General features: G+C 44.1%; 1 protein-coding gene across 8 annotated transcripts in view; it reads left to right on the top strand.

The window, feature by feature from the left end:
• LOC129188012 (mitogen-activated protein kinase kinase kinase kinase 4-like) overlaps positions 1-26,206 on the top strand; it is a 111,948-nt gene extending 85,742 nt beyond the window's left edge. The window contains exons 18-32 of one of the 8 annotated variants that reach the window (XM_054787964.1): positions 1,220-1,329; positions 1,742-1,905; positions 1,992-2,089; positions 2,513-2,694; positions 2,950-3,067; positions 4,062-4,526; positions 8,123-8,237; positions 8,311-8,478; positions 9,757-9,900; positions 12,118-12,252; positions 12,358-12,458; positions 15,020-15,169; positions 15,244-15,403; positions 16,500-16,639; positions 16,747-26,206. In XM_054787964.1, the coding sequence (XP_054643939.1) occupies positions 1,220-1,329; positions 1,742-1,905; positions 1,992-2,089; positions 2,513-2,694; positions 2,950-3,067; positions 4,062-4,526; positions 8,123-8,237; positions 8,311-8,478; positions 9,757-9,900; positions 12,118-12,252; positions 12,358-12,458; positions 15,020-15,169; positions 15,244-15,403; positions 16,500-16,639; positions 16,747-16,830 (2,334 nt within the window). In that variant the 3' untranslated portion in view covers positions 16,831-26,206. Of the gene's footprint in view, positions 1-1,219; positions 1,330-1,741; positions 1,906-1,991; positions 2,090-2,512; positions 2,695-2,949; positions 3,068-4,061; positions 4,527-8,122; positions 8,238-8,310; positions 8,479-9,756; positions 9,901-12,117; positions 12,253-12,357; positions 12,459-15,019; positions 15,170-15,243; positions 15,404-16,499; positions 16,640-16,746 lie in introns of those variants that run through there. The other 7 variants (XM_054787957.1, XM_054787958.1, XM_054787960.1 and 4 more) reach the window with 7 other exon arrangements.
• The last annotated feature ends 342 nt before the right edge of the window (positions 26,207-26,548 follow it).

A 26,548-nucleotide genomic window follows, 5' to 3' on the forward strand; every position in this document is an offset into this window, starting at 1 on the left:
GAGTACAGGGAGATGCAGCGTAAGGTGAAAGTAGAGGTAGCAAAGGCCAAACAAGGCGCTTATGATGACTTGTATGCTAGGTTGGATAGTAAGGAGGGAGAGACTGATCTATACAGGTTGGCAAGACAGAGACACAGAGATGGGAAGGACGTGCAGCAGGTGAGGGTGATTAAGGACAGGGATGGAAGTCTATTGACAAGTGCCAGTAGTGTGATGGGAAGATGGAAAGAGTACTTTGAAGAGCTGATGAACGTGGAAAATGAGAGAGAACAAAGACTAGAAGAGGTGACTTTTGTGGACCAGGAAGTAGCAAAGATTAGTCAGTCAAGTGAGGAGGGCACTGAAGAGGATGAAGAGTGGAAAGGCCGTCGGTCCTGATGACATACCTGTAGAGGTTTGGAAGTATCTAGGAGAGGTGGCAGTAGAGTTTCTGACTGGGTTGTTCAACAGGATCTTAGATGATGAAAAGATGCCTGAGGAATGGAGGAGAAGTGTGCTGGTGCCCATTTTGAAGAACAAGGGAGATGTGCAGAGCTGTGGCAACTCCAGAGGAATAAAGTTGATGAGCCATACAATGAAGTTATGGGAAAGAGTAGTTCAAGCTAGACACAAGTGAGCATTTGTGAGCAGCAGTTTGGTTTCATGCCAAAAAAGAGTACTACAGATGCAGTATTTGCTGTGAGGATGTTGATAGAGAAGTACAGAGAAGGCCAGACGGAGCTGCATTGTGTTTTTGTAGATGTGGAGAAAGCTTATGACAGGGTGCCCAGAGAGGAACTGTGCTATTGTATGAGGAAGTCTGGAGTGGCAGAGAAGTCTGTTAGAGCGGTGCAGGACATGTTTGAGGAATGGAAGACAGTGGTGAGGTGTGCTGTAGGTGTGACAGAGGAGTTCAAGGTGGAGGTGGGACTGCATCAGGGATCAGCTCTGAGCCCCTTCTTGTTTGCTATGCCAGTGTAAATTTAAAGTCCGAGGAAGGATACAGTTTAGCTCCAATTATTATGTCCCCCCCCCCCATACCTTTGAAACATGTCCTCATTGACAGCGGCTGCACTAACTGGGCTGAGTCTTCTTGTGCACGTTTTTCGTTGTGTTGCTTTAAGTGCCACACATGATGGTGATGACGTTAGCCACTTTTAAAGAGGGCCCAAGTGATGTTTTATGTGCATGTGTGTGTTGTCATGTGTGTATGAATGGGTCGATGCTTTTATCGTAAAAGGTCCCGGTCAGGACGACATCCAGGTCGCCGGTGTTGCCGAGGCGGGACTCGCCTCATCGCCATGGCAACACGCCACACAGTGGCCACGCTATGAACCGCAGCGCTGGCAGGTAATTGACACTCAGCCTCCATGTTCTTCTTGGTGCCCATTCTTTGTTTTGTTGTGTCCACTCGACACTACTGGTGACACTACCTTTCCCTCCATCAGTCCTCAAGCACACAGAACGAAACGCTTTAATTAAGCACTCTGTTCCATGACAGCAGGGGTGTCCAAACATTTTACACTGAGAGCCCCATGGCGAATAATGAAAGGATGCAAGGGCTGCTTTGATATTTTGTAAAGCATATGCTAAGTTATATGCTGTCATTATCCTATCAACACCCCTTCCTCCCCGCTTTAGCTAAATAAATGCCCCAGCTAGAATTAGAGCATTTACGGTTGTGTAATTGTAGCCTTGTTGGTTTGGACAGCTTCTTTATTTATGGTTGACCCTAAATCCACTCTGCACTGTCTTTGGACAGTCCTGCCGAGCCTCGGCTGCTGTGGGAGCGAGTGGAGAAGATGGTTCCCAGATCGGCAGGCAGCAGCGGCAGCGGAGGCTCCAGTTCCTCCAGCAGCTCCTCCAGCAACTCCAGCTCTCAGGCTGGTTCTCACTGCGGCTCTGGAGAGCGGTTCAGGGCCCGCAGTGAGTGCTAACACAACACACGTGTCGGGGCAGCGGGTCAAAATGGGTGAAAGCTGACTTTGTCCACACCTCGTTCCTCCAACCAGCCTCCTCCAAGTCAGAGGGCTCGGCCCTCCAGAGGGCGGACAATGCTGGGAAAAAGCCGGAGGAGAGGAGGGAGGCGGTCAGGCCGAGCAGACCAGCGGTGAGAGTTTGAGCAGGTGTAGCGTGCTAGCTCCGACAGAGCTAGATCAGATAGATCAGCTCTAGCTCGTGTGTGGGATCAAGTTGTCTTCTTTTCCTTGCACTAATGTCACTCTTTGGACTATCATGTGATGACTTTCTGCAGCCGGCCAGCAGCCAACTTGACTAATGCCTTCTCTAACCTGGAAAAATGCATTTATTTCTAGATTTGTGTCATTTGTCGTCTTCCTGCCACTAACGTTTTCTCATTGTTCGCAATAACGCACTAACTTTGCCTCCAGCAGCTGGACCGCCATCACTTTATCTTTTGGCTTGACTGCTCTCATGCTAGCTTCTCATTGGCTGGCCTAAATGAATAACCACGCCTCTTGTTGACAGCTTCCTGTTTGCGCAGCAACTGACCTTTCAATCCGTGTTCACCCAGCAGGACCTGACGGCTCTGGCCAAGGAGCTGCGGGCGGCGGATGACGTTCGCCCCCCGAACAAGGTGACGGACTACTCGTCCTCTAGCGAGGATTCGGACACCACGGACGAAGATGACGACGAGGAGGTGGACCAGGAGGGAGGTGAGGAGTCCACCTCAGGCCCGGAGGACTCCAGAGCAGTGTATGTGTACTTCTTATTATATGCCACCAGGGGGAGCCAGGCAATACGCGGGAGTTATAGGTTGGCCGTGCAGTAGGGATCAGCTTCAAATTCTAGTACTTGAGAGCAAAAAATGACATCTCCATCGTCAGTTTTGAAGAACTTATGACGTTTTTTGTTGAACAGTTTCCACACTGCACATAAAGTCCGGTACACAATGGTGCTGGTCTACGACCTTGTGTTATATTTGGAATTAGTTCCTCTTCTTCTCTGCAGGTCCTCACGGCTGAGCAACGGCGAGACCGAGTCGGTGAAAACAATGATTGTTCACGACGAGGGCGAGAGCGACATAGGCTCCACGCCATGCAAAGACAGCACCCTGGTGGTCCGACAGGTACCGGCGTCGATGGGATGATGCTTGAGTGTTTTTGCATGAGTGACGTTGCACCTCCTCCCCACACACACCTGTCTGGTGTTTGTGCATTCAGACCACCCGTGTTGCCCCAACTTTTTGTTTGCATGCTGTGTTGATTTTCTGTCCTCGAGTACTGATGATGCTAACGCTACTCGGAGAAGCTAACACCATACGCTGCCCACCATTACGTAAACATCAGAACAAACGCAAGAATTCAAATGCTGTACAACTGGCAACACCACCATAATACTGAATTGAACCCTCGAGAACCAGACATGCCCGATGGTCGGGTCTGGAACCAATAAACGAGGGATGACTGTATGAGGCATGTAGGTAGTGCTCTACAGGGACACACAAGCACCAGACTTGATCGCAACAGCAGGCTTTGTTGCAGCCATAACCCACACCAAGCTAAAACTCAACTCTGAACCGCCGACATCACTTCCTGTCCTCCCCCCGCTCAGCTCTCCTAGCACCGGAACACATTTACAGCAACACACATGAACAGGAGTCTTACTTATGTCTTAAATGTCTTATTTGCTTACGTCTACTTTCTTGGGTGTAAAGGTGAGCGTAGGGGTGTTATTTCATGTCTAGAGGGCTCTAATAATGATAAAAAGCATATTTAGAAGGTGTTAAACAGGTCTTTTATGCTCTAACTACGAAAATAGTCCATTTATGAATAAGTATACAACGTGGTGGAAATGAACTAATCAAGTCTGGAACCAATTAAGCGCAAACAGTGAGGTATTGTACTGTATGAACAGTTTGATTTGAATGACCTCATAATCGTGATCACTATCACAAACAATTGGTGCAAGACATTGTGGTTGTCTGCAAGGCTGCATGCAGAGTTTGGATGATTAAAAAACGATGAAAAAAAGAAACTGAGGTGTGGTAAATACTAACTTTGTGTTAGAGCAAAATGCTGTTTTGTTTGAAGGAACTAACAAGGTTCTGTTTCCGCCTGTAGACTAGCCACTGTAGCTTGCCCTCGGCTCTAGCTAACACCTTCCCTTCACCCGAGCTCACCAGGAACACGTGTAGACCCAAAGCCGTCTACCCCTCTTTCTACTTCCAGAGTGCAGGTGATAACAAAAAGAGGCCGGGCCCCGGCATTGGCCACGCCCCTCAGACCTCCGCCCTGCTGACGGGCTTCAGCCCTGGTCCAGGCTCGGTGTCGAGCCCGGGTCTCGGCCAGCACGTGCCCAGCCCCCACCACCACCATCATCATCCTCACCACCATCATCCACATCACCCCACACAGCAGTCAGACAGGAACGGCTTTGCGGGCCGCATCCACCACCTCCCAGATCTGATCCAGCAGAGCCATCATTCCTCCCCCTCCTCTGCATCCACCTCACCCTCCTCCTCCTGCCTCGCCAGCCCCTCCATGTCCCCCCAGAGTCCCCTGGACAAGCTGGGCATCCTCATGGAGGTATGTCAACCTCATGGTTTCTCACCTGGGGGCAAAAACTCCATTTAGATGAAGTTGACTATTTACATTTAAAGGAGAGCACAGACCTCCACCAAGGCCAAACAATCACACCTCCTGCATAACGTTGATGATTTCCATTTAGATTCCTGCATTGTTGTTTTATTGAAGGAAAATCTTGCTTACGTTACATACAAAATATGAATAAAGCAATAATGAATATAAATAGAACATGGGCACCTTGCACTGCAGCACACTTAAGGCTTGGAAAACGAGGGCTTTTATCTTACTTCCTTCCTGTTGCGATCTTTGAGTTTTATTTTAAGTATGACTATATTCTGGTATGCTTTTATTCTTGCAACACAACCTTTTTTTGTAAAATTCAGTCAAATTCCAACTATATTCTGGTAATGTTACGCCTTTATTGTCTTAAAACTACGACTTTTCTCACAAAGTTATGATTTTATCTTCATTCTCATCACGTTCTGACTTTTTTTGTAAAATTGTTACTTCCTTCTCCTCACGACTTAATTCTCATAAAATTCTGACTTAAGTTACGTCAAATTCCAACTCCTGTATGTTCTGGTAATGTTCCACCTTTAATATGGTGAAAATACAGCATGTTCTTGCAAAATGACATCTTTACTCTCGTAACGCCGCGCCCCTTCTTCTTACAGCATTTTTCGTAAAGCTGTTGCTTCCTTCTCTCAGGATTACAACTTCATTATTGTAAAAGTAGGACTTGCATCAAATTCCGACGACATTCCGGTTATGGTACGCGTTCACTGACATAAAACTTTTCTCACAAATTAAGCCTTTTTTCCCTCGTAATCTTCCCCCCTTTTCTTCTCGTAACCTTTTTCATAAAATAATTTACTTCTTTTTAATTCTCACCAAATGTCATGTTAAAGGAAAACTGCACTTTTTTTGGAATTTTGCCCGTCATCCACAATCCTTACGTGGAACATGAACACATATTTCTTTTCCTTTTCTGTGCGTTCTAACGAGAGAAAGCGAGTTAGCATGAGCCAGCTAACAATGCACGTCATGAGGGTATTGCTATTTCCACGATGAAGCCCTCTAAAAAAGCCCTCAAACGATGTTTTATGGTTCTATATCCACGCTGTGATCATGCATTAGCAGGTACATTCATGATAACGTGTAATACTTACAGTACCTTGCCGTATTTGAATGATTTAAAACACTACCGATACTTCTTCCCAAGGCGCATTGATTTGACAAAGCCCATAAAGCTAACGCTACTTCCGTCAACAACAGCAACAGTGTCCGCTCTCATTGGGGTGGCTGCGTCTTCCAGAACAAGACTTGCGCTCCAGTCCTCAGGTAAAAATGCTGACAGCAAAGGAGCATCTTGTTGAGTCTTCGCAGCGAAATTGGGAGCCAGTAGTATCCACTCTTCCGTCTGTCCCGTTAGCGGCGTGTTACTCTGCTAGATAAATGTAGTTTTTCATGTGAGCTGCTACAATAACAATATCGCTGTAGCTTGGTTAACATACAGCTCAGTGATGTAAATGGAACACGGTTGGCATTTTTTTGTTAGGGCTTTAGCATCAAAATAGGTACCTCCCATGACGTGCATTGTTAGCTGGCTCATACTAACTCGTTTTCTATCGTTAGAACGCATGGAAATATGTGTTGAAGTTTCACATAAGGATTGTGGATGATGAGCAAAATTCCAAAAAAAGTGCAGTTTTAAATTGAAATCTGATGATATTCTGTTCCACCTTTTCACAAAATGACATTTTCTTGCAAAATTTGATTGACTTAGTCAGTGACTTAACATTATTTTTTCAGAAATTGTGACTTCTCCCAACATTATGCATTAATGCTCATAAAATTTTGAAAATGTTGAGCTTTTATGAATAAAACTCCAACATTTTCTTGTAAAGTGACAACGTTATTCTCTGGTTTATGACTGGAATGATTGTCGTAGTTTGATGGCATTATAATCAAACGACCATCAAACTCAAACGAGTTTTCTCGGAAAATGACAAGTTTATTCTGCGCTTTTTTGTCGGAAGACGATGAAATTATTTTGTAAGAATATGACTTTACTTCCATCAAATTTTGATGAAATTCTGGTAATGTTACACACTTGTCATAAAATGACATTTTCTCACAAAATTCTGACTTTTATCTCCTCACGCTTCCCGTTTGTTCTCTTTTTTCCCCATAAAATTGTGACTTCTCCCAACGTTATGCCTTCATTCTCATTAAATTATGAAAATGTCTAAAAGTTCTACGCCATTATCTCGGAAAATGACGACGTTAGGTATGACTTTACTTGCATCAAATGATGACAACGTTCTGGTCGTGTTACGCCTTTTTTGTCACGAAACTACGTCTTTATTCTCATAACGTCACCACCCCCTCATTTGCATAATATGAGTAAAACTTTTGTTGGGTAAAATGATGCCGGCCACCTCCCATTATTACAACAAAATTCACGTAAAATGATGTCATTCAAATTCCGACTGCATCTTGGTTATGTCACGCCTTTGTTGTCGTAAAACAAGGAAATATTCTTGTGAAATGAGAATAATATTCTCACAATGATGCCCCCCCCCCTTGTTCCCAGAGCGTCATGACTTGTCATTGTAAAATTGCGACTCTAATTTTCAGCATCGGCTCGTAACATGATGACTTGATTCTCACTTTTTTTTTTTCATAAACAAACTTTACTCGCATCATGACAATATTCTGGTAGTGTTTCGACTTTATTCTTATAAAACCTCAAGTTTTTCTCGTAAAAGTACCTCTTCATCTCGCGGTGTCGCGTCTACAATGACGACTGTTCGACAGTAAATCAATTCTGCTTACTTCACGCAATGTAGCAGCTTTATTGTTCCAATAATTAGCTTTGATTCACGTCATTCTATGACTTTATTCAGGTGATATTAACTGTGTGTATTGTTAATTGTGTGCAAGATGAGCGCATGAGGCAGGTTCGTGGTGTCTCTCGACATACAAGTCCTCCATGGTTTGCAAGCCTAAACATGTCAACATTTTGTATCTTATTGTCCAAATATTGTCACATTCCACAGAGACAACAGGATGTGTCCAATGGTGATGTTTTTATTCCAGTTTTTCAGCCTCCATTTTTGTTTTTGTTTTTGACCTTTTGTTCTCAGTGATGCACTTCCTGGAATGAATCCATTGTATTGTTTATGCATGCATGTGACCGCTGCATCCTCATCTTTATCATTTAGACCAGGGGTCTCAAACTCAAATTCACTGGGGACCAGTGGAGGTGGAGTCTGGGTGAGGCTGGGCCGCATCAAGTATTGGGAGTAGGGCTGGGAATCTCACGATACGATACCATTCCCAATACATCCATGTGATAACACCACTGTTAGTTCAGTGTTGGTGTTTACTTGCCCCTGGAAGTATGGAAGTAACACTGAGCTTGCCCGGATGTTGCGGGCTGCAGTTACACTACTCTTTGATGTCCAGTCACGATTTGGTGGGCCGCAAATGGCCCGTGGGCCGCGAGTTTGAGCCCCCTGATTTAGACCATCTTTCTTGTTTTTATTTGCCGTGGTGCATGTTTGTAATGGCTGCCTTGTTTTATGATGCAGAGTCAGTCCAGTAACAACATGCAGAAACACAAGTCCTCCTCCTCCTTCACGCCTTTCATTGACCCCCGCCTCCTGCAAGTGTCTCCATCCACCGGCAGCGCCCTCAACAACGTCGGTAAGTCCAACTGGCTCGCTCTTCGGCTTGGCTGCTATTAGACTTGCATCTGAGTTGAGTGTGTGCTTTTTAGGCTACGGCAACGATGCCCGGCTGGCGGAGGCGCTGAGGGCCGACCCGTCCCGGAAAGGTTCCGTGGTCAATGTCAACCCGGTCAACACCCGTCCGCAGAGCGACACCCCCGAAATCCGCAAGTACAAGAAGAGGTTCAACTCGGAGATCCTTTGCGCTGCACTTTGGGGTAAAAATGAAAGCCAACTGCTAGCATCTTATTGATTTGTTTTTAGCCAAGTGAATTCTATTTTTAGACAGTGATTTATTGTTCAGGGAATAAGTGATTTAGCTAGAGCGCAAAGAGGACAGGGAAAGAGGCTGTTAATGGAAATGATACATACCACGTTCTTGTTTTTATTTGAACAAGGACTTGGAGGGCATGAGAAAAGGAATACATGATCATTTATGAACACGCACATTGCACTACGCACCGGCAACAGAACCAATTTTGTAATGGTGGTCCGGAGCAAACTGCTCAGTCAGCCTTAATAGTGCTGACGAGTTATAAACAACAGTACAACCAGTGTAACACGCATGACTTTCACACTGACAGCTGAGGTGCAATATTTTAAAGCGCATGCAGAGCTACAGATACTTCAAATGCGGCAACTGCCATCTTGTGTCGTAATAATAATAATTAAAAATGTAAAAAACATCAGGAAGTATTGTACAGCAGAAGTAACAGAACCAATGTTCTAATCGCGGTCAGGACTAAACTGCTTAGCCAGAATTGATAGCGCTGTTGAGTTGATGACAACATTTTAAAGCGCATGCGGCTACTGCCATCTTGCGGCATAATAATAATCATTAAAAAAAATGTTTTAAAAAAAATCAGGAAGACAGCAACAGAACCAATGTTGTAATCGCTCTGCCAGATTTGATAGCACTGTTGAATTGATTGTAAACAACAGTTTGGCAAGTATAACACGCATGACTTTCACACCGACAGCCGAGGTGTATCATTGTGTATCATGCATGCAGAGCTAGATAAAGCCACCGGATGCTGACCACCTGTGATACTTGATACCGGCTACTGCCATCTTGTGGCATAATAATAATCATTAAAATGACAAAGAAGCATCAGGAAGTAGCGTCCAGCAGCAGCAACAGAACCAATGTTGGACTTGTGAACAGGAGTAAACTGCTCAGCCAGAACTGATAACGCTATTGAGTTGACTGTAAAGACCAATCAGGCAAGCGCAACACGCATAACTTTCACACTGAGGTGTGTCATTTGAAAGCGCATGCAGAGCTAGATAAAGCCACTGGATGCTGACCACCCGTGATACTTCATACCAGCTACTGCCATCTAGTGGGGTTCATCAGGAGGTTGCCTGCAGCCACGGCTGCTAATGCCAATGTTTTTTGACCCGCTGGTGTTTACAGACCCCGGCGGTTATTTGCCTTTTTAGACGACACACCCGACGAGCTGCAGTTCATTGGTGGTGTTGTTGTGTGCGCTTAGGCGTGAACCTGCTGGTGGGAACAGAAAGCGGTCTGATGCTGTTGGACCGCAGCGGTCAGGGCAAAGTTTACCCGCTCATCAATCGACGACGCTTCCAGCAGATGGACGTCCTGGAGGGACTCAACGTCCTGGTCACGATATCAGGTAGCACGCCACAAACACACACCGGTGTGTTGATTTTTTTTTTTAATTGATACATGAAGTACAATACAAATAGAAGGCATTCAGAAGACTCATTCAAAGATGTTTGATTATCTGTGGTATTCTACACTGGTCACTAGGTGTCAGTAATTTTACTTTGATGAGAAAATGGCCACTGCAGGAAGTACTGCCCAGAACAGGAAGTAGAAAAAGAACAAAGAACTCTCACAGTGCTCTAAATATTGTCTTGTTTCTGTCTAATATGTCTTATTTGTACTTATGTCCGCTATATTGGGTAATAGGAGTGTGAAGGTGATTACAGGGGTGTTATTCCATGTCTAGAGGGCTCCAATTATATTAAAAACTATATTTAGAAGGTTGTAAACAGGTTTGCTATGCTCTAACTACTACTCTATTTGATTTATAAAGAAGGAGGCCTACTTTGCAGACTTAATCACGGTCAGGTTTGGAACTGATTAAGTGTCATTCTAATGTTACAAAACAACAATAAATATTCCGTGTCATCGATTAGAAAACTTCACACCTGCACTGAAACATCAGTTGGACATCTTCACGTGGCCACTTGCTGCTAGGCAGAATGAGTGGAACCCAATGTATTTATTTCTTTATTTTGAAAGCACAGTGGGGGCAAGTCGACAGGAAGTCAATAACACACACAACATAAATCACTGTAGTCCAACAAATACACAATCATTTCATTCATCAGGGTGGCCAAAGAACGGCGAGGGTCACATCGTGAAATGAAAGGATGCAACTTTGCCACGTTGATATTTTGTAAAGCAACACATGTGATATGCTAGGAAGTTATATATATATATATATATATATATACAGTATATATTTAAAAAAACTTTGTCATGCAGGTGAAAGAGTGTCAGTACTATGAGCTTCACTCTTTGCTCTTTTTTTCCCATTTATGATTCATTTTCCAAATATTTCAAATTTCTTCTTAAATAATCTTCATACATTTCCTTTTGGTAATATTCTGACTTTATTCTCATAATATTTAGACTTGTTTCTTCTTTTCATAATATTATACGACTTCATAATATTATGACTTAAAAATAACCAATATTTTCTTTCATATTTTAACTCCGTGCTACTAAAAAGTCATTATTTTTCATCATAATATTATCTTATCTTGTAAAATTGCGACTTTTTTCCTCGTTAAAACTTGACTTTTTTCTCTTATTTGCTTTCTTTATCATAAAGTGCCTTTGCGTGTTTAGAGACACACTTCTAAATGAAATATTAACATTTTAATTTGATTCCCAAAAAATGACAGCTGTTTAAGTTTTTGCTGATGTTGCTTGTATTATTTTCTAAATTTCCATTGGTGTGAACTTTCTTCTTGTAATTTTTTTTGTACTATTATGACTTTATTCCCATAATATTTGGACTTTATTCTCATCATATTAGAGCTTTTCCGAAGCCTAATTTTCCTAAAATTATTTTTTCCCCTTGTTTTGTTTCTCATGTTATGACTTCAAAGTCTTTTTTCTTATTTCTTATTATGCTACTAAAACATCATTATTTTGTCCTTATTCTTGTAAAAGTATGACTTTTTCTTGTTAAATTACAATATTTTGTCTTTGTTCTTATAAAATGGTTTTTTGTTGTTGTTGTGTTGTTAAATTCTATTTTAAAAATGTGCTGTGCACAAAAAAAACAGCTGTAGTCTGCACATGGCCCCCGGGCCACACTTTGGACACCCCTGACTTACATGAATGCAAATGTTTACTTATGACATGTCCAACGCACACACAAATAGCGTGCGTCCACATTCACATCCGTTTTCTCAAGTCCACACACACACACGCACGCACACGCACACACAGAGGATGTTGAGTAAATGGCCGCTGGTTGCGTGCGTGTCACGCTAGTGCACAACATGTAACTCTTTCCAAGATGGAAGGAAGAGGCGCCGAGAGACGCAAGCGACTGGTTTTGTGGTGGCAAGGCGTGCAGCGAGGAAGGTTTCGTCAGCGTAGCGTGTACGGGCCAACAGGTTGTCGCAATGTGGCTTTTGTGTTGAAGGCACCAGGGCCTTGTTGTCATGTGATACATGGACACTTCATTAGGTACGCCATCCAGTGAGACACAGATAATAATGCTGGCTTTTGATAGACGCTCACGTAACAATTTGTGTATTCTATAACGACCATCCTAATCATAACAATATTCATGTATGGACGGCAGGTAAGAAGAACAAGCTACGCGTTTACTACCTGTCCTGGCTGCGGAACAAGATCCTTCACAACGATCCTGAGGTGGAGAAGAAGCAAGGTTGGACCACCGTAGGAGACCTGGAGGGCTGCGTCCACTACAAAGTCGGTGAGTAAGGACACTACCAAGCAGCTGTCAAGGGTCCCTCCACCGTTGCACCATGTCGGCATAAAGACTGAATAAAGTGGCTTTTAAACGCCTTTAAACCCACAGTCAAATACGAGAGGATCAAGTTCTTGGTCTTGGCCTTGAAGAACTCCGTGGAGGTCTACGCCTGGGCGCCCAAACCTTACCACAAGTTCATGGCCTTCAAGGTAAGAGTCTGCGAGCCAGTTGGGATGCTCAGAGGAATGTGATAGATTGGTTGCCTTAGGGCTGCTCACACTTTTATCAAAGCAGCTGATGTCATAATTCACTTCAATATGGAAATAAAAGTAATTACACACTCACATAGTTGTTTACTAGTGAGTGAGTACTGGTAATATGTCAGTCACATTAGCTACGTAACGTTCATTAGGGCACACAGTTCATGTATTACATCCAGTTAGCATTTGCTAGCAAACATTAGCCATATACAAAAATGGAAAATGATGATGCAAAAGACAATGCAGCCCAAGACAAGGCAACATATTGAAAAGGTTTCACCAATGGCACATTTTTAATTTCATCATGAAATAATAGTTTAAGAAGCCAACGTGTAGAAAACACTGATTTCTGTAGTAGAGTTCATGACGCCAAGCAAAGCCAGTAAACAATACACTTTTTTCTACGTAGCTAGCTAGAGCCGCTACAAGTGAACAGATGACTTTAGTATAGATAAAGACATCTTACCACTGAGTTAGTTCATCCATCATCACAATCATAAAGATGAAAGTTGCATCTTAGTGTGTAGCTTGAAACGCTGCGGGGGAGCGAGCGCGAATCAGGAGGGGAGCTTAATGTCAGCTGACTGATGTTGTTTCCCCCTTCGGAGATCGACGTAATGGGCACTCCTTTGTTAGCTCATCACTTAAATCTGATACACACGTACTTGGCGAGCATAGACCTCCACCAAGGCTTAACACGTTGTATTTTGGTCGGTGGACTAGATTATGTTGTATTTCTATAACATTTGGTGCCTTTGGATCAGCCGCGGATAAAGGAGCACATTCTTGTTTTTCACACTAATGCTCCAATACTTGACATCCCTGCAATCACTCTCAGAGAGCATCCAGGAATAGTGAAAAAAACACAAGTAATTGAGGCATCCATAAAAATGCGGCCCGCAGCACACTCTAAAAATAGAATTCAACAAGAGAGCTGAAAAAAATCCCAGAAGAAATGGAAACATCAGCAGTAATTTATAGTATTAAGAGGAAAAAAGTTGTAATCTAACGAGAAAGTTGTAATTTTAGGAGAAAAAAGAAAATTTTCAAAATGTTGTAGTTGGAAGTGTAATTATGAGAAACAAACAAAACAGCGAATGAAGTTGTTTTCATTTTTGGAATTTGATTGTGGAAAACTTATAAAGTTAGTACAATGAAAATGAAATATTATGGGAAGTCATAATTATGACAAGAAGATTTAGAAGAAGAAACGTGAAATAGAAAAACAGCAGAAATGGGGGGGAAAAGCTAATTTTATGATAATAAAATTAAAATATTGAGAGGAAGTGTCTATCAAGAAAAAAGTCATGTGGAAATATAACGGCATTTTAGTAGCAGAGTTGAAATATGAAATAAAAAATGTTGTTTTTTTTTACAGTTGTAATGTTATGAGAAATAAACAGAACAAAGTCAAGTTAGAATTTTTGGAAAAAGTTATGCTATTGTGGAAATAAAGTCAAAATATTATGGGAGTGAAGTCCTAATTCCGAAAAGAAAATTTAAAAAAAAACAGCATGGGGGCGGCGGACGCTGCCATTTTTTTTTGTGTGGGGCGGGAATAAAGTCATAATATTATGAGAAGAAAGATTATTTAACTCATTCAATCCCAGCCATTTCTCAAAAGACAACCCTTCAGTAGCGGCCAGTTGTGACTGATCTTTCAAGGCACACACATTATTGTGTTCTATGGTTATATAAACATGGAACCTAAAAGGGAGTTGACCCTTGACACAAATATTTAGTTTTTTGGACGGCTCAGATATCTAAACAACTCTACCAACATAAACAAGGCATGAAAATAAGCATTTATTTACAAATATAACACCATCAACTACAGTATTTACAGTTTTCACATTTGGAGCTCAACTGTGTGTGCACGTGCGTGCGTATGCGTTCAAATTTCCTTCTTCATGCTACGCTCCTCCACGCTCTCTCTATAATTACGTTGTTGGGATGGGGCGTTCAGGTGCATAAAAAGGTATAACATCTTTGGAATTGAATGAGTTAAGAAGAAAGTTGAAATATTTAGAAAAAAAAAGAACAAAGAGTGAAGTTGATAGTAATGATAGGCTAATAATATGCAGTTTAGTTTTTTTTTAATAGATATAACTTCTTAGCATGTCTGCATCTCTTGCTTTGAAACATATCAGAGTTGCATCCTTTTATTTTTCACGATGCGGCCTGCGCTGGAAAAAGCGTGGACTCCCTCCCTGCTTCGTACAACACTGTGCAAAAGACACTAGGAAACAAGTGTGTAGTTACTTCCTGGTTCAGGACGATGACAAATACTGTGAGTCTGTGAGGTAGACTGTTCCTGTATCCTTCATGTACTTTATATACCCATGAGCCACCCCTCCTAACTACTGTAGAATACAGTATATATACATACACTATGTGTACTGTACAGTACAGTAAAGATACATACACATAGTGTATTGTTACTATATATATATATATATATATATACATACACTATGTATACTATACAGTATGTTCTGTGTGGTCTTCAGTCCTTTGGTGACCTGGTGCACAAGCCTCTGCTGGTGGACTTGACTGTGGAGGAAGGCCAGAGGTTAAAGGTCATCTACGGCTCCTGCTCGGGCTTCCACGCCGTGGACGTGGACTCCGGGGCGGTCTACGACATCTACCTGCCCACGCACGTGAGCGCCGACACGCACGCACGTACGTTGAGGGATGTAGATGAAGCCCAGCTGATCCGGACGCTTCTCCGCAGATCCAAACCCACATCCAGTCGCACGCCATCATCATCCTGCCCAACACGGACGGCATCGAGCTGCTGGTGTGCTACGAGGACGAGGGCGTCTACGTCAACACGTACGGGCGCATCACCAAGGACGTGGTGCTGCAGTGGGGCGAGATGCCCACCTCAGTGGGTGAGTACTACTTTCATTAAAGGATCTCTTTGGATATACTTGTACATCCTTATGTACAGCATACGCATGAACGTGTATATTGCTGCTTATTCATATGACTTGTATACAGGACATACTTCTTCCTTTTGATCATGTGATGGTAGAACCTTTGTTGGATGTCCTCATAGGACATCAACACCCTCCATCAATGTTATTCAACATCAGACCAGCCCGCCAGCTCGGTTCAAAACTTGGGAGCGAGCAACATTTTTCCAACAGATTCCTAAAAATAGCAGAGCACTGTCACATGCTGTAGACCAGGGGTGTCAAACCGGTGCCATGGAGGGCCGAGACACTGCAGGTGTTCTTTCCAGCCAGTCACTAAAGCAGGTGATTTTAATGATCAACACCTTCAGTTGGAGGGAAGGAGCTCATCAATTAAATCACCTGCTGAAGAAACTGGTTGGAGAGAAAACCTGCAGCACCAGTGTGACACATGTGCTGTAGAGGATCTTTGACTCATGTTTTTGCACTAGCTTCTTCCAAGCAGCAAAGCGCTCCTGTCATATATCTGGTTTCTGAAGCCTGTGGCTGGTAGGAGGTCCTTGAAAACCACAAAACCACAGCACATTCCTGTCAAATAGAGGATCTTTGACAAGCACTCCTGTTATGTACAGGATCTTTTACTATTATTTTTGTAGAATGTCCTTACAAACAGCAAAGCGTGACTGTCATGTGGAGGATTTTTGACTACGGTTTTTGGTAGGAGGTCTGCAAAAACAGCAGAGTTCTTGTCATATAAAGGATCTTTGAATACTGTTTTTGCAGTATGTCCTTAAAAGCTGCACACTCCTCCTGTCATATAGAGGGTCTTTGACTCCTCTTTTTAGTAGGAGTTTTTTTTTAAAAAACAGCAGAGCACTGTTATGTAGCTGATCTCTGACCAGCAATTTTACAGTAGGTTCCTAAAAACTGCAAATCGCTCCTGTCAAATAGGAGGATCTTTGACAAGTGTTTTGGGTAGGAGGTCCTTAAACATAGCAGAGCACTGTTATATAAAGGATCTTTGACCATCACGAAGATGTTTGACTGGTCTTTTTGTTCATTGCGTTTGCAGCATACATCCGCTCCAACCAGATCATGGGCTGGGGTGAGAAGGCTATCGAGATCCGCTCGGTGGAGACGGGCCACCTGGACGGCGTCTTCATGCACAAGCGAGCCCAGAGACTCAAGTTCTTGTGCGAGAGGAACGACAAGGTGAGATGTTCCGCTCTGATGGGGAAAAATGTCCAACTTTCCCGGATGTCCTCATAAAGTTGCATGAAAAAGCAGAATGTGGCGTCACGGTGATGCATGTTCCTCAGGTGTTCTTCGCCTCGGTGCGGTCCGGAGGGTCCAGTCAGGTGTACTTCATGACTCTGGGCCGCAGCAACCTGCTCAGCTGGTAGACCCTCTTCCTCCTCTTCCTCTTCCTCCCTGTCCTCCTCCCTGCCCTCTTCAACACTGGATCTCAGAACCCACCGTCCACGTCTCGGACCGCCAGGACCGGACTCCACCTTGTGTGGGCAGCGTGACAAAGACCACGGTCACGTGGGCGCCGCACATCCTGACGTCAGCCGCACAGGAAGCTGACAGGGGGAATGAGGAAGTTATGGGTTCACAGAGGAGGACATGGACGTCTTCTCCCGGTGCTCCTGGACTTCTTCTAACCGCCAGAACCGCATAGTCGCGCTTTCAACCGCTAGAACCTTTTTCCCCCTCCTCCTCCACCCCTCCCTCATCCCCTCAGCTGCGGGTAAATGTTTTGTGTTGGGATGACGAGCATCGTTGATGGTGACAAGAAAGCGGGCGGGGACTCTCCGGACCTCCTGCCAGTGTGGGATGAGGTCGGACGGGGAACGGCGAGAGGACGTGAGACAGCGATGGATTCCAGAGTAGAATTTTTCAATTCTTATTCCTCCCACACGAGCGTGAATTTGTGCAGTTGTTAAATTTGTCTTTGACCTTTTTTTATTCTGATGAATATTATTCGTATGAATATTGCTTTCATGCACATCCACCCTCGTGTCCACCGCCTGCTTGCTGCCACCCACAGAGGGCGACGTGTCTGTCTGCACAGAGTGTGTGCGTACCAAAAAAAGTCAATAAAGTTGTGTATGTAAAAAATATATATAATAATTCTAATAAGAATAATAATAATGATGATGATGATGTCATCTTGCAAAGACAGGTGGTGAAACATGACCGTGTCTCAGCTGTGAATAGAAAATGAGACAACCATGATGATGTCCTGGTGATGGACAGCTGGGTCACATGTACATATATTCTTGGATGGGAGGAGGGGTTTATCAGGTGTGTGCATGTGTGTGTGCGTGTGCGTGTGTGTGTGCGTGCGTGTGTTCGCATCAAGGCTGTGACGGTGACTGAAAATCAGTAGCAGTGTCTGCTGTCCTCGAGGTGTCAGTGTGGGATCTTGCACGTCCGGGCCGCCCACGTGGACGACCGCCGCCATGGTAACGTACCTTACCGCCACTTTGCGTCATTCTAGCGCCGCCCCGCTCTGTCTCTGTCCGATCAAAAGCCAGACTGGTATCGTGAGACACATCCTTCACTTTGCCAGCATGCTGTTTGCATTTTCCGGTGTATGCAAGAACCCTGATGATTTTGAGTATCACCAGAAGGTTGTCCGTTCATCCTAAGGTCAAAGAGGAACAGGTTCACTCCATCCTAACGTCTCCACTGCGTTTAGCTAATAAAGGCATGTTTTGTTATATTTAGGTTTGATTGTCCCCCCTTATTTTCTTACGAGGATCAAAAGTCCAAGGGAGAACCCGGCAGTTGTGTTCTGCGTCCTGATTGGCTGTAGACCTTGTCAATCAATCCCCCTACCGTTTCCTGCTGTGGTCAATATTCGCTAGGAAACTAGCTAACTCTGTGAGCTGCTAACCAGCTAAGTGAATCGTGGGTGCAAGCAGGACGACGATGGCAGGGAGCAACGTGTTTTAACAAGGATGCAAAAACGCCACAGCCGAAAGGCGGCAGGACGAGGCACGGTCAGAGTGACTTAATTTCTTGTGTCCAACCCAGTAGATTGATCACTAAAATGAAAAAAGTGAGAAAATGTTAAAGCCTGTCTGGAAGAAGGAAGGCGAGGTTTTAAAGCCTTAAAACATGTCCGTATAATCATTGTAAACAAAGTTGGCTACTTGGCGTTTTTCACTCATTTTGGGAACCTATCACCCGTGATAAACGAGGGAATACAGTAGTAGCAAATGTGACATGTTTGTTGCCCAAATTGAACATTTTCAAGCATAAAAATGGCTAAATAAACTAAAATACAGTGGAACCTTGGTTAGTCATTAATTTGTTCCAGAACCGAAATGGACATCAACACAAGGAGGACGTTTGACGGGGACCGAAAAAAATTTTCTCTTAGAAAATAATGTAAATCCAATTAATCCAGAAAGCCAAAAATGATAACACAAAAGACGATTTTATAGTTTTGCATGTAGTAAACAATTCCACATGCATATAATTGCACCTAAAAGATGAATGAAAGCGATAAATGAGCATTAATTAATATTACTGACAATCACACGGAGTATTGTACAGTACCCGCAAAATGTACATGACCCGAGGCAACATTTTGTCGTGAATTTTCGATGTTAACCGAAAAACACGCTAACCGAGGTTCCACTGTACAAAACATAAGGCATTCAGGATTCAAAGACGTGATGTGGAGTGTTCCGCACTGGTCACTAGGTGTCAGTAATGGTACATTGATCAGGCAGTAGCCGCAGGCAGTACGCTGTCCAGAACAGGAAGTTTAAAAAAAACAATAAGGAAATCTCCCACTGCTAACAAATGAGTCTAATTTCTGCCTAATATGTCTTATTTTCAGTTATGTCTGCTATACTGGGTAATACAAGCGTGAAGGTGATTAACGGGGTGTCAGTTTATGTCTAGAGGGCTCTAAAAAGGCTAAAACCATATTTAGGTTGTAAACAGGTTGTCTATGCTTTGTGAAAATATTCCATTTCTAAATGAGGAATCCTACTTGTCGCCAGTTAATAGTGATAAACGAGGGATTAGTGTACATACCTAAGCAAGAACACTGTTGATTTTAAACAGCATGCAATGTTGGTCAACTTAAATGGGTACAGGAACGTCTTTTAGTCAATAGAAGCATCATTTCTCAATATTTAGGCATGAACTCTACTGATTCACTTTTTTTTTGTGTTTTTGTGCGCGTCAAAATTGTTACCAAAAATCGTTATACGTAGTCAGCATCCACTGAAGGTGGTAGACTTATCCAGGGCTCGAAAAAACTTCTGCAAACTGTTTTTAGTTGAAGGGTTGATGAAAGTGTAACGTGCCAACATCACCCCTAGGCTGCGCACCTGCACCCTTCAATGTGCTTCCTTCCACGTGCATCGTATGGAGGAGAACAGGGTGCGTTGTGGTCGTCTACCAGCCATCAAAACATCCAAGCGCTTCGTCATCGATGTGGGCGGCCCCAATCCCGACTGGCTTTGACGAGCACTGCTCTGGAGAGTCGCCTGAAGCGTTGTGGTGCGCTAGAAGCAACCTGATGCTAGCGCCAGGTGGTTTTGTAAGTGTTGACGTAAATACGCAACCGTGGTGGTCGAATCTTCTATGACATGTTTACAGCGTTTTGTTCCTCACACCATTTATGTTGAATGGCCGCTATTCATCGTAATGCACACTCACTTCCTGTCAGGTTTCCCACTCGTCGGTAACCTCGTTAACCCGCGTCGAGAAGGCACGTGTTGTTCGTTCAGGTATTCTCGTCGCCATAGAAACGCCGTTCTGCGCTAACGTATGTCCTCTGTGTGTACGACGGGAAGTCTTGTACTTGATTTTTCTTTCAATAAACAAAACAAAAAAAATCATGATTTTGTGTGAAAGTCTTCTTCAACCAACATTTGATTTAAATGCTAACATAGCTTTGCTGTTTTGCTTTCAGCAATTGAAAACCATATCGGTTTCTGTATCGTTGGACAATATCAGCACATCAGTTATCGCCAAAAAAGCCAATATCGGACCTCCCTACTAACTATGTTAAATTCTGCAGCGTAATTAACCATCATGGCAAGCCAAGCCTCTCTCTCAGGACGACGGAGGCGAATGTAACGTCCCCCCCAGAGTCACACTGACTCTCACGCTCTTTTATTGTGACCTGAACACATCAACAGCAGTGCAATTCCAACATCGTACATGTACGGTACACCGTACCTCCGACTCACAAACGCCACTCTCGTCCACTCGTCATTGCAACGACACTTCCTCACCGTCACTGGACACACCGCCAGATGCATCCAACGACACGCCGAACATCACAAGGTCTTTATTATGTGGGTATGTGTGGTCTAAATGACGAGCGAGTATTCGGGCCACATTGAAAAATAATAATAATCTGAGATTTCGAGAATGAAGTCGTACATTTATGAGAAAAATGTCATAATATTCCGAGAATAAAGTTGTAAATTTACAACAAAAAAGTCGTAATATTCCAAGAATAAAGTCATAAATTTACGAGAATAAAGTTGTAAATTCATAAGAAAAAAGTTGTAAATTTATGACAATAAAGTAGTAAATTTACAAGATTAAAGTTCATTCATGACAAAAAAAAGTAGCAAATTTACGAGAAAAAAGTCATAATATTCGGAGAAAAAAAGCTGTAAATTCCCGAGAAAACAAGTTGTACATTTACGAGAAAAAACTTTGTAAATTCATAAGAAAAAAGTTGTAAATTTATGACAATAAAGTAGTAAATTTACAAGAAAAAAAATTGTACATTTATGACCAAAAAGTAGCAAATTTACGAGAAAAAAGTCGTACATTTACGAGAAAAAAATGTTGAAAATTTATGAGAAAAAAAGTCATATTTTATGAGATAGTCGTAAATTTACAAGAAAAAAAAGTCGTAGTATTCCGAGAATAAAGTTGTAAATTTACAACAAAAAAGTCGTAACATTCCGAGAATAAAGTCATAAATTTATGAGAATAAAGTTGTAAATTCATAAGAAAAAAGTTGTAAATTTATGAGAATAAAGTAGTACATTTACAAGAAAAAAGTTGTACATTTATGACCAAAAAGTAGCAAATTTATGAGAAAAAAGTTGTACATTTACGAGAAAAAAACGTTGAAAATTTATGAGAAAAAAAGTCATATTTTATGAGATAAAGTCGTAAATTTACGAGAAAAAAAGTCGTAGTATTCCGAGAATAAAGTTGTACATTTAAGAGAAAAAAGTCATAAATTTACTAGATTAAAGTTGTAAATTTACAAGAAAAAAGTTGTAAATTTATGACAAAAAAAAGTAGCAAATTTACGAGAAAAAAGTCATAATATTCGGAGAAAAAAAGCTGTAAATTCCCGAGAAAACAAGTTGTACATTTACGAGAAAAAACTTTGTAAATTCATGAGAAAAAAAGTTGTAATATTCCAAGAATAAAGTTGTACATTTACAAGAAAAAAAATGTAAATTTACGAGGAAAAAAAAGTTGTACGTTTATGACAAAAAAGTCATAATATTCCAAGAAAAAAAGTTTTTAAATTTCAGAAAAAAAATTGTAAATTTCTGACAAAAAAAGTATCAAATTTATGAAAAAAAAGTCCTAATATTCGGAGAAAAAAAGTTGTAAATTTCCGAGAAAACAAGTTGTACATTTATGAGAAAAAACTTTGTAAGTTTCCGAGAAAAAAGTTGTAATATTCCAAGAATAAAGTTGTACATTTACAAGAAAAAAAAGTTGTACGTTTACAAGACAAAAAAGTTGTAAATTTATGACAAAAAGTCATAATATTACAAGAAAAAACGTTTTTAAATTTCAGAGAAAAAAAGTTGTAAATTTAAGAGAAAAAAATAGAGCAAAAATAAAGAGCAAATTTAAGCTGAGATGACTTGTTAGCATATCAACGTGTTGCTTAAAGTGGCAAAGTTCCTTCTTTTCATTTGTGACTATGTGGCCCGCCCTGGACACCCATTCCATTCCATTTTCTGCCGCTTATCCAGGTCCGGGCCCCGGGGCAGCAGTCTCAGTAGGGAAGCCCAGACTTCCCGGTCCCCAACCACCTCCTCCAGCTCCACCGGGAGGACACCGAAACACCTCACCAGGGAGGCGTCCGGGAGGCATCCGGACTAGATGCCCGAGCCACCTCAGCTGGCTCCTCTCGATGTGAAGGAGCAGCGGCTCTACTCTGAGCTCCTCCCGGATAACCGAGCTCCTCACCCTGTCTCTTAGGGTGAGTCCTGCTACCCTACGAAGAAAACTCATTTCAGCCGCTTGTATCCGCGATCTCGTTCTTTCGGTCATGACCCAAAGCTCATGACCGTAGGTGAGGGTGGGAACATAGATCGAACGGTAAATTGAGAGCTTTGCCTTCCGGCTCAGCTCTCTCTTCACCACGACGGTCCGGTACAGCCACCGCATTACTGCAGACGCTGCACCGATCCGCCTATCGACCTCACGCTCCAACCTTCCCTCACTCGTGAACAAGACCCCGAGATACTTGAACTCCTCCACCTGGGGCAGGACCTCATTCCCAACCCGGAGGGAGCAATCCACCCTTTTCCAACTGAGAACCATGGCCTCGGATTTGGAGGTGCTGAGTCTCATCCCAGAAGCTTCACACTCAGATGCAAACCGTCCCAGTAAACGCTGCAGGTCACAGCCCGATGAGGCCATCAGGACCACATCGTCTGCAAATAGCAGAGCGAGATCCTAGTGCCCCCGAACTGGACTCCCTCGACACCTTGGCTGCGCCTAGAAATTCTGTCCATGAAAATTATAAACAGAATCGGTGACAAAGGGCAGCCTTGGCGGAGGCCAACGTTCACCGGAAACAGGCTTGACTTACTACTGGCAATGCGGACCAGGCTCCTGCTCCGGTTGTACAAGGACTGAATGGCATGTAGTAGCGCGCTACCAATCCCATACTCTCGGAGCACCCCCCACAGGACACCGCGAGGGACACGGTCGAATGCCTTTTCCAGGTCCACAAAGCACATGTAGACCGGTTGGGCAAACTCCCAAGTACCCTCCAGGACCCTTGCAAGGGTGTAGAGCTGGTCCAGTGTTTCGCGACCAGGACGAAAACCACATTGCACCCCCTGTAGCCGAGGTTCCATTAACGGTCGTACCCTTCTCTCCAGCACTCTGGAATAGACTTTCCCAGGGAGGCTGAGGAGTGTGATCCCCCTATAGTTGGAACACACCCTCCGGTCACCCTTCTTAAAAAGGGGGACCACCACCCCAGTCTGCCAATCCAAAGGTACTGTTCCCGACTTCCACGCAATATTGAAGAGACGTGTCAGCCAAGACAGTCCCTCAACATCCAGAGCCTTAAAGAATTCAGGGCGAAGCTTTGCCACTGGGGAGCATTTTGACTACCCCAGATACCTCAGCCACGGTGATGGAACTGTCCGCGTTCGTATCCTCAGTCTCTGCTTCCTCTATGGAAGGTATGTCAGTGGGATTGAGAAGGGCCTCAAAGTACTCCTTCCACCGCCCAACTATATCCTCAGTCGAGGTCAGCAGGCCCCCGTCCCCACTGTAAACAGTGTGGACCGGGCACTGCTTCCCCTTTCTGAGGCGCCTGACGGTTTGCCAGAACCTCTTTGAGGCCGACCGAAAGTCGTGTTCCGTGGCCTCACCGAACTCCTCCCACACCCAAGTTTTTGCCTCGACCACCGCCGAAGCCGCGTGCCGCTTGGCCTGCCGGTACCCGTCAGCTGCTTCAGGAGTCCCACAAGCCATCCATGCTCGATAGGACTCCTTCTTCAGCTTGACGGCAGCCCTGACCTCTGGTGTCCACCATCGACTGGCACCGACCACCTTGCGGCCGCAGCTCCGATCGGCTGCCTCAGCAATGGAGGCACGGAATAGAGCCCATTCGGGCTCGATATCCTCGTCCCCCACCGGGATGCAGGAGAAGCTCTACCGGAGGTGAGAGCTGAAGACTTGACAAACAGGAGACTCGGCCAAACGTTCCCAGCACACCCTCACTACACGTTTGGGTCTCCCGGGTCTGTCTGGCATCCTCCCCCGCCATCTAATCCAAATCATCACCAGGTGGTGATCAGTTGACAGCTCAGCCCCTCTCTTTACCCGTGTGTCCAAAACACGCGGACGCAGGTCTGATGATACAACTACAAAGTCGATCATAGACCTGCGGCCTAGGGTGTCCTGGTGCCATGTGCACTTATGGACATCCTTATGTTGGAACATGGTGTTTGTGATGGACAAACTGTGGTTCGCACAGAAGTCCAACAACATCACACCGCACGGGTTCAGATCGGGAGGCCGTTCCTTCCAATCACGCCCCTCCAGGTCACACTGTCATTGCCCACATGGGCGTTGAAGTCTCCCAGTAAAACGACAGAGTCACCAGTTGGGGTGCTCTCCAGCACCCCTCTGATGGACTCCAGGAAGGCTGGGTACTCTGAACTGCCGTTTGGCGCGTACGCACAAACAACAGTCAGGACCCTTTCCCCAACACGAAGGCGTAGGGAAATGACCCTCTCGTTCACCGGGGATGACTCCAACACAGAGGCACCGAGCCGGGGGGCTATTAATAAGCCCACACCAGCTCGCCGCCTCTCCCCTGTAGCAACTCCAGAGTAGAACAAGGTCCAGCCCCTCTCGAGGAGTTTGGATCCAGAACCCAAACCGTGGGTCGAGGTGAGTCCGACTATATCTAGTCGGAATGTCTCAACCTCTCCCACAAGTTCGGGCTCCTTCCTCGCCAGAGAAGTGACGTTCCATGTCCCAAGAACCAGATTTGGCCACCGAAGACCAGGTCGCCTAGGTGCCCGCCCTCGACCGCCACCCAAAACGCAATGCACCGGACCCTTATGCTTGCCCCCGCAGGTGGTGGGTCTACGGGGGGGAGATCCCGTGTGGCTTCTTCGGGCTGAGCCCGGCCGGGTCCCACGGGTGAAAGCCCGACCACCAGACGCTCGCCTGCGAGCCCCTCCCCCAGGCCTGGCTCCAGGGTGAGGCCCCGGTATCCCACTTCCAGGCGAGGTGCAGTCCCTCCTCGTGCGTTTGTTCATACGGGTCTTCTGAATCACTCTTGGTCTGGCCCGTCACCCAGGACCTGTTTGCCTTGGGAGACCCTACCAGGGGCATATAGCCCCAGACAACATAGCTCCTAGGATCACTCGGGCAGACAAACCCCTCCACCACGGTAAGGTGGTGATTCACGGAGGGGATATTTTATTACGTTTAGAATATTGGGCTAATTACTTAGCAACTTGGTCTTGTTATTTTTCCTAAATAGCACTAAGTGCTGAGAGTGTTTCAAAGGACTTTACAAAAGTGATGATTAACAAGGAAAAAGCACAAGGCAACGTAAACAAGTGTGTGTGTACTGTTGTGGAGTACAAAGTGTTACATTGAGAAACTTGAGAAATTTCCTGCTTGGAGGCGGGGGGGGCTTAACAACAAAACACTCACTGGAGTGTTGTCCTTGTGTGGACCAGCCACACAGAAAAAGTACTAGTAGTATCGCATCATACAGCATACATACTGTACATATACTGTAGTACTTTATATACTGTATTTTTTGGACTAAGTCGCTCCGGAATATAAGTTGCACCCGCCAAAAATGCACAATGAAGAAGAAAACAAACATATAAGTCGCACTGAGCTCTAAGTCACACTTTAGAGGGCGATGTGTTTAAAATGAGAGACCAAGACATCTCATCTTGAAAGCCAAGTTGTAGCTATGACAACGAAAGGGAGCAGAACAGGCTAAATCGGCGTCTCTTAATGGAAGCATATTAAGTGAGTCACAGGGGCAGAGCTAGCTTTTTTATAAGGGGGGGGGGGGGGGGTGCAGGCTGTAGCCTGAGTCGCTGGAAATGGAGCGGGGGGTCTGGGGGCCCTCCCCCAGAAGATTTTTTAAAATTAGACCTGCATTTCCTGCAGTCTGGTGATATCTGAGGCCAATTTTATGTGCTTAATTTCAAGAGTTTGTTGTTATTTTTATCCTTGGAATATATGGTTTAAGCCAAAACATTCTATTTGTAAAATGACCCGTACTAGGAGAAACCCATTTTAGCTCAATTTCCTGAAATATTTTACAATTTGAAGCAGCTGTAAATTCCGAGGATTTGAGTATAATTTTGTGTCACT

Source organism: Dunckerocampus dactyliophorus, chromosome 9, assembly GCF_027744805.1.
Source record: "Dunckerocampus dactyliophorus isolate RoL2022-P2 chromosome 9, RoL_Ddac_1.1, whole genome shotgun sequence".
Taxonomy (NCBI): Eukaryota; Metazoa; Chordata; class Actinopteri; order Syngnathiformes; family Syngnathidae; genus Dunckerocampus; species Dunckerocampus dactyliophorus.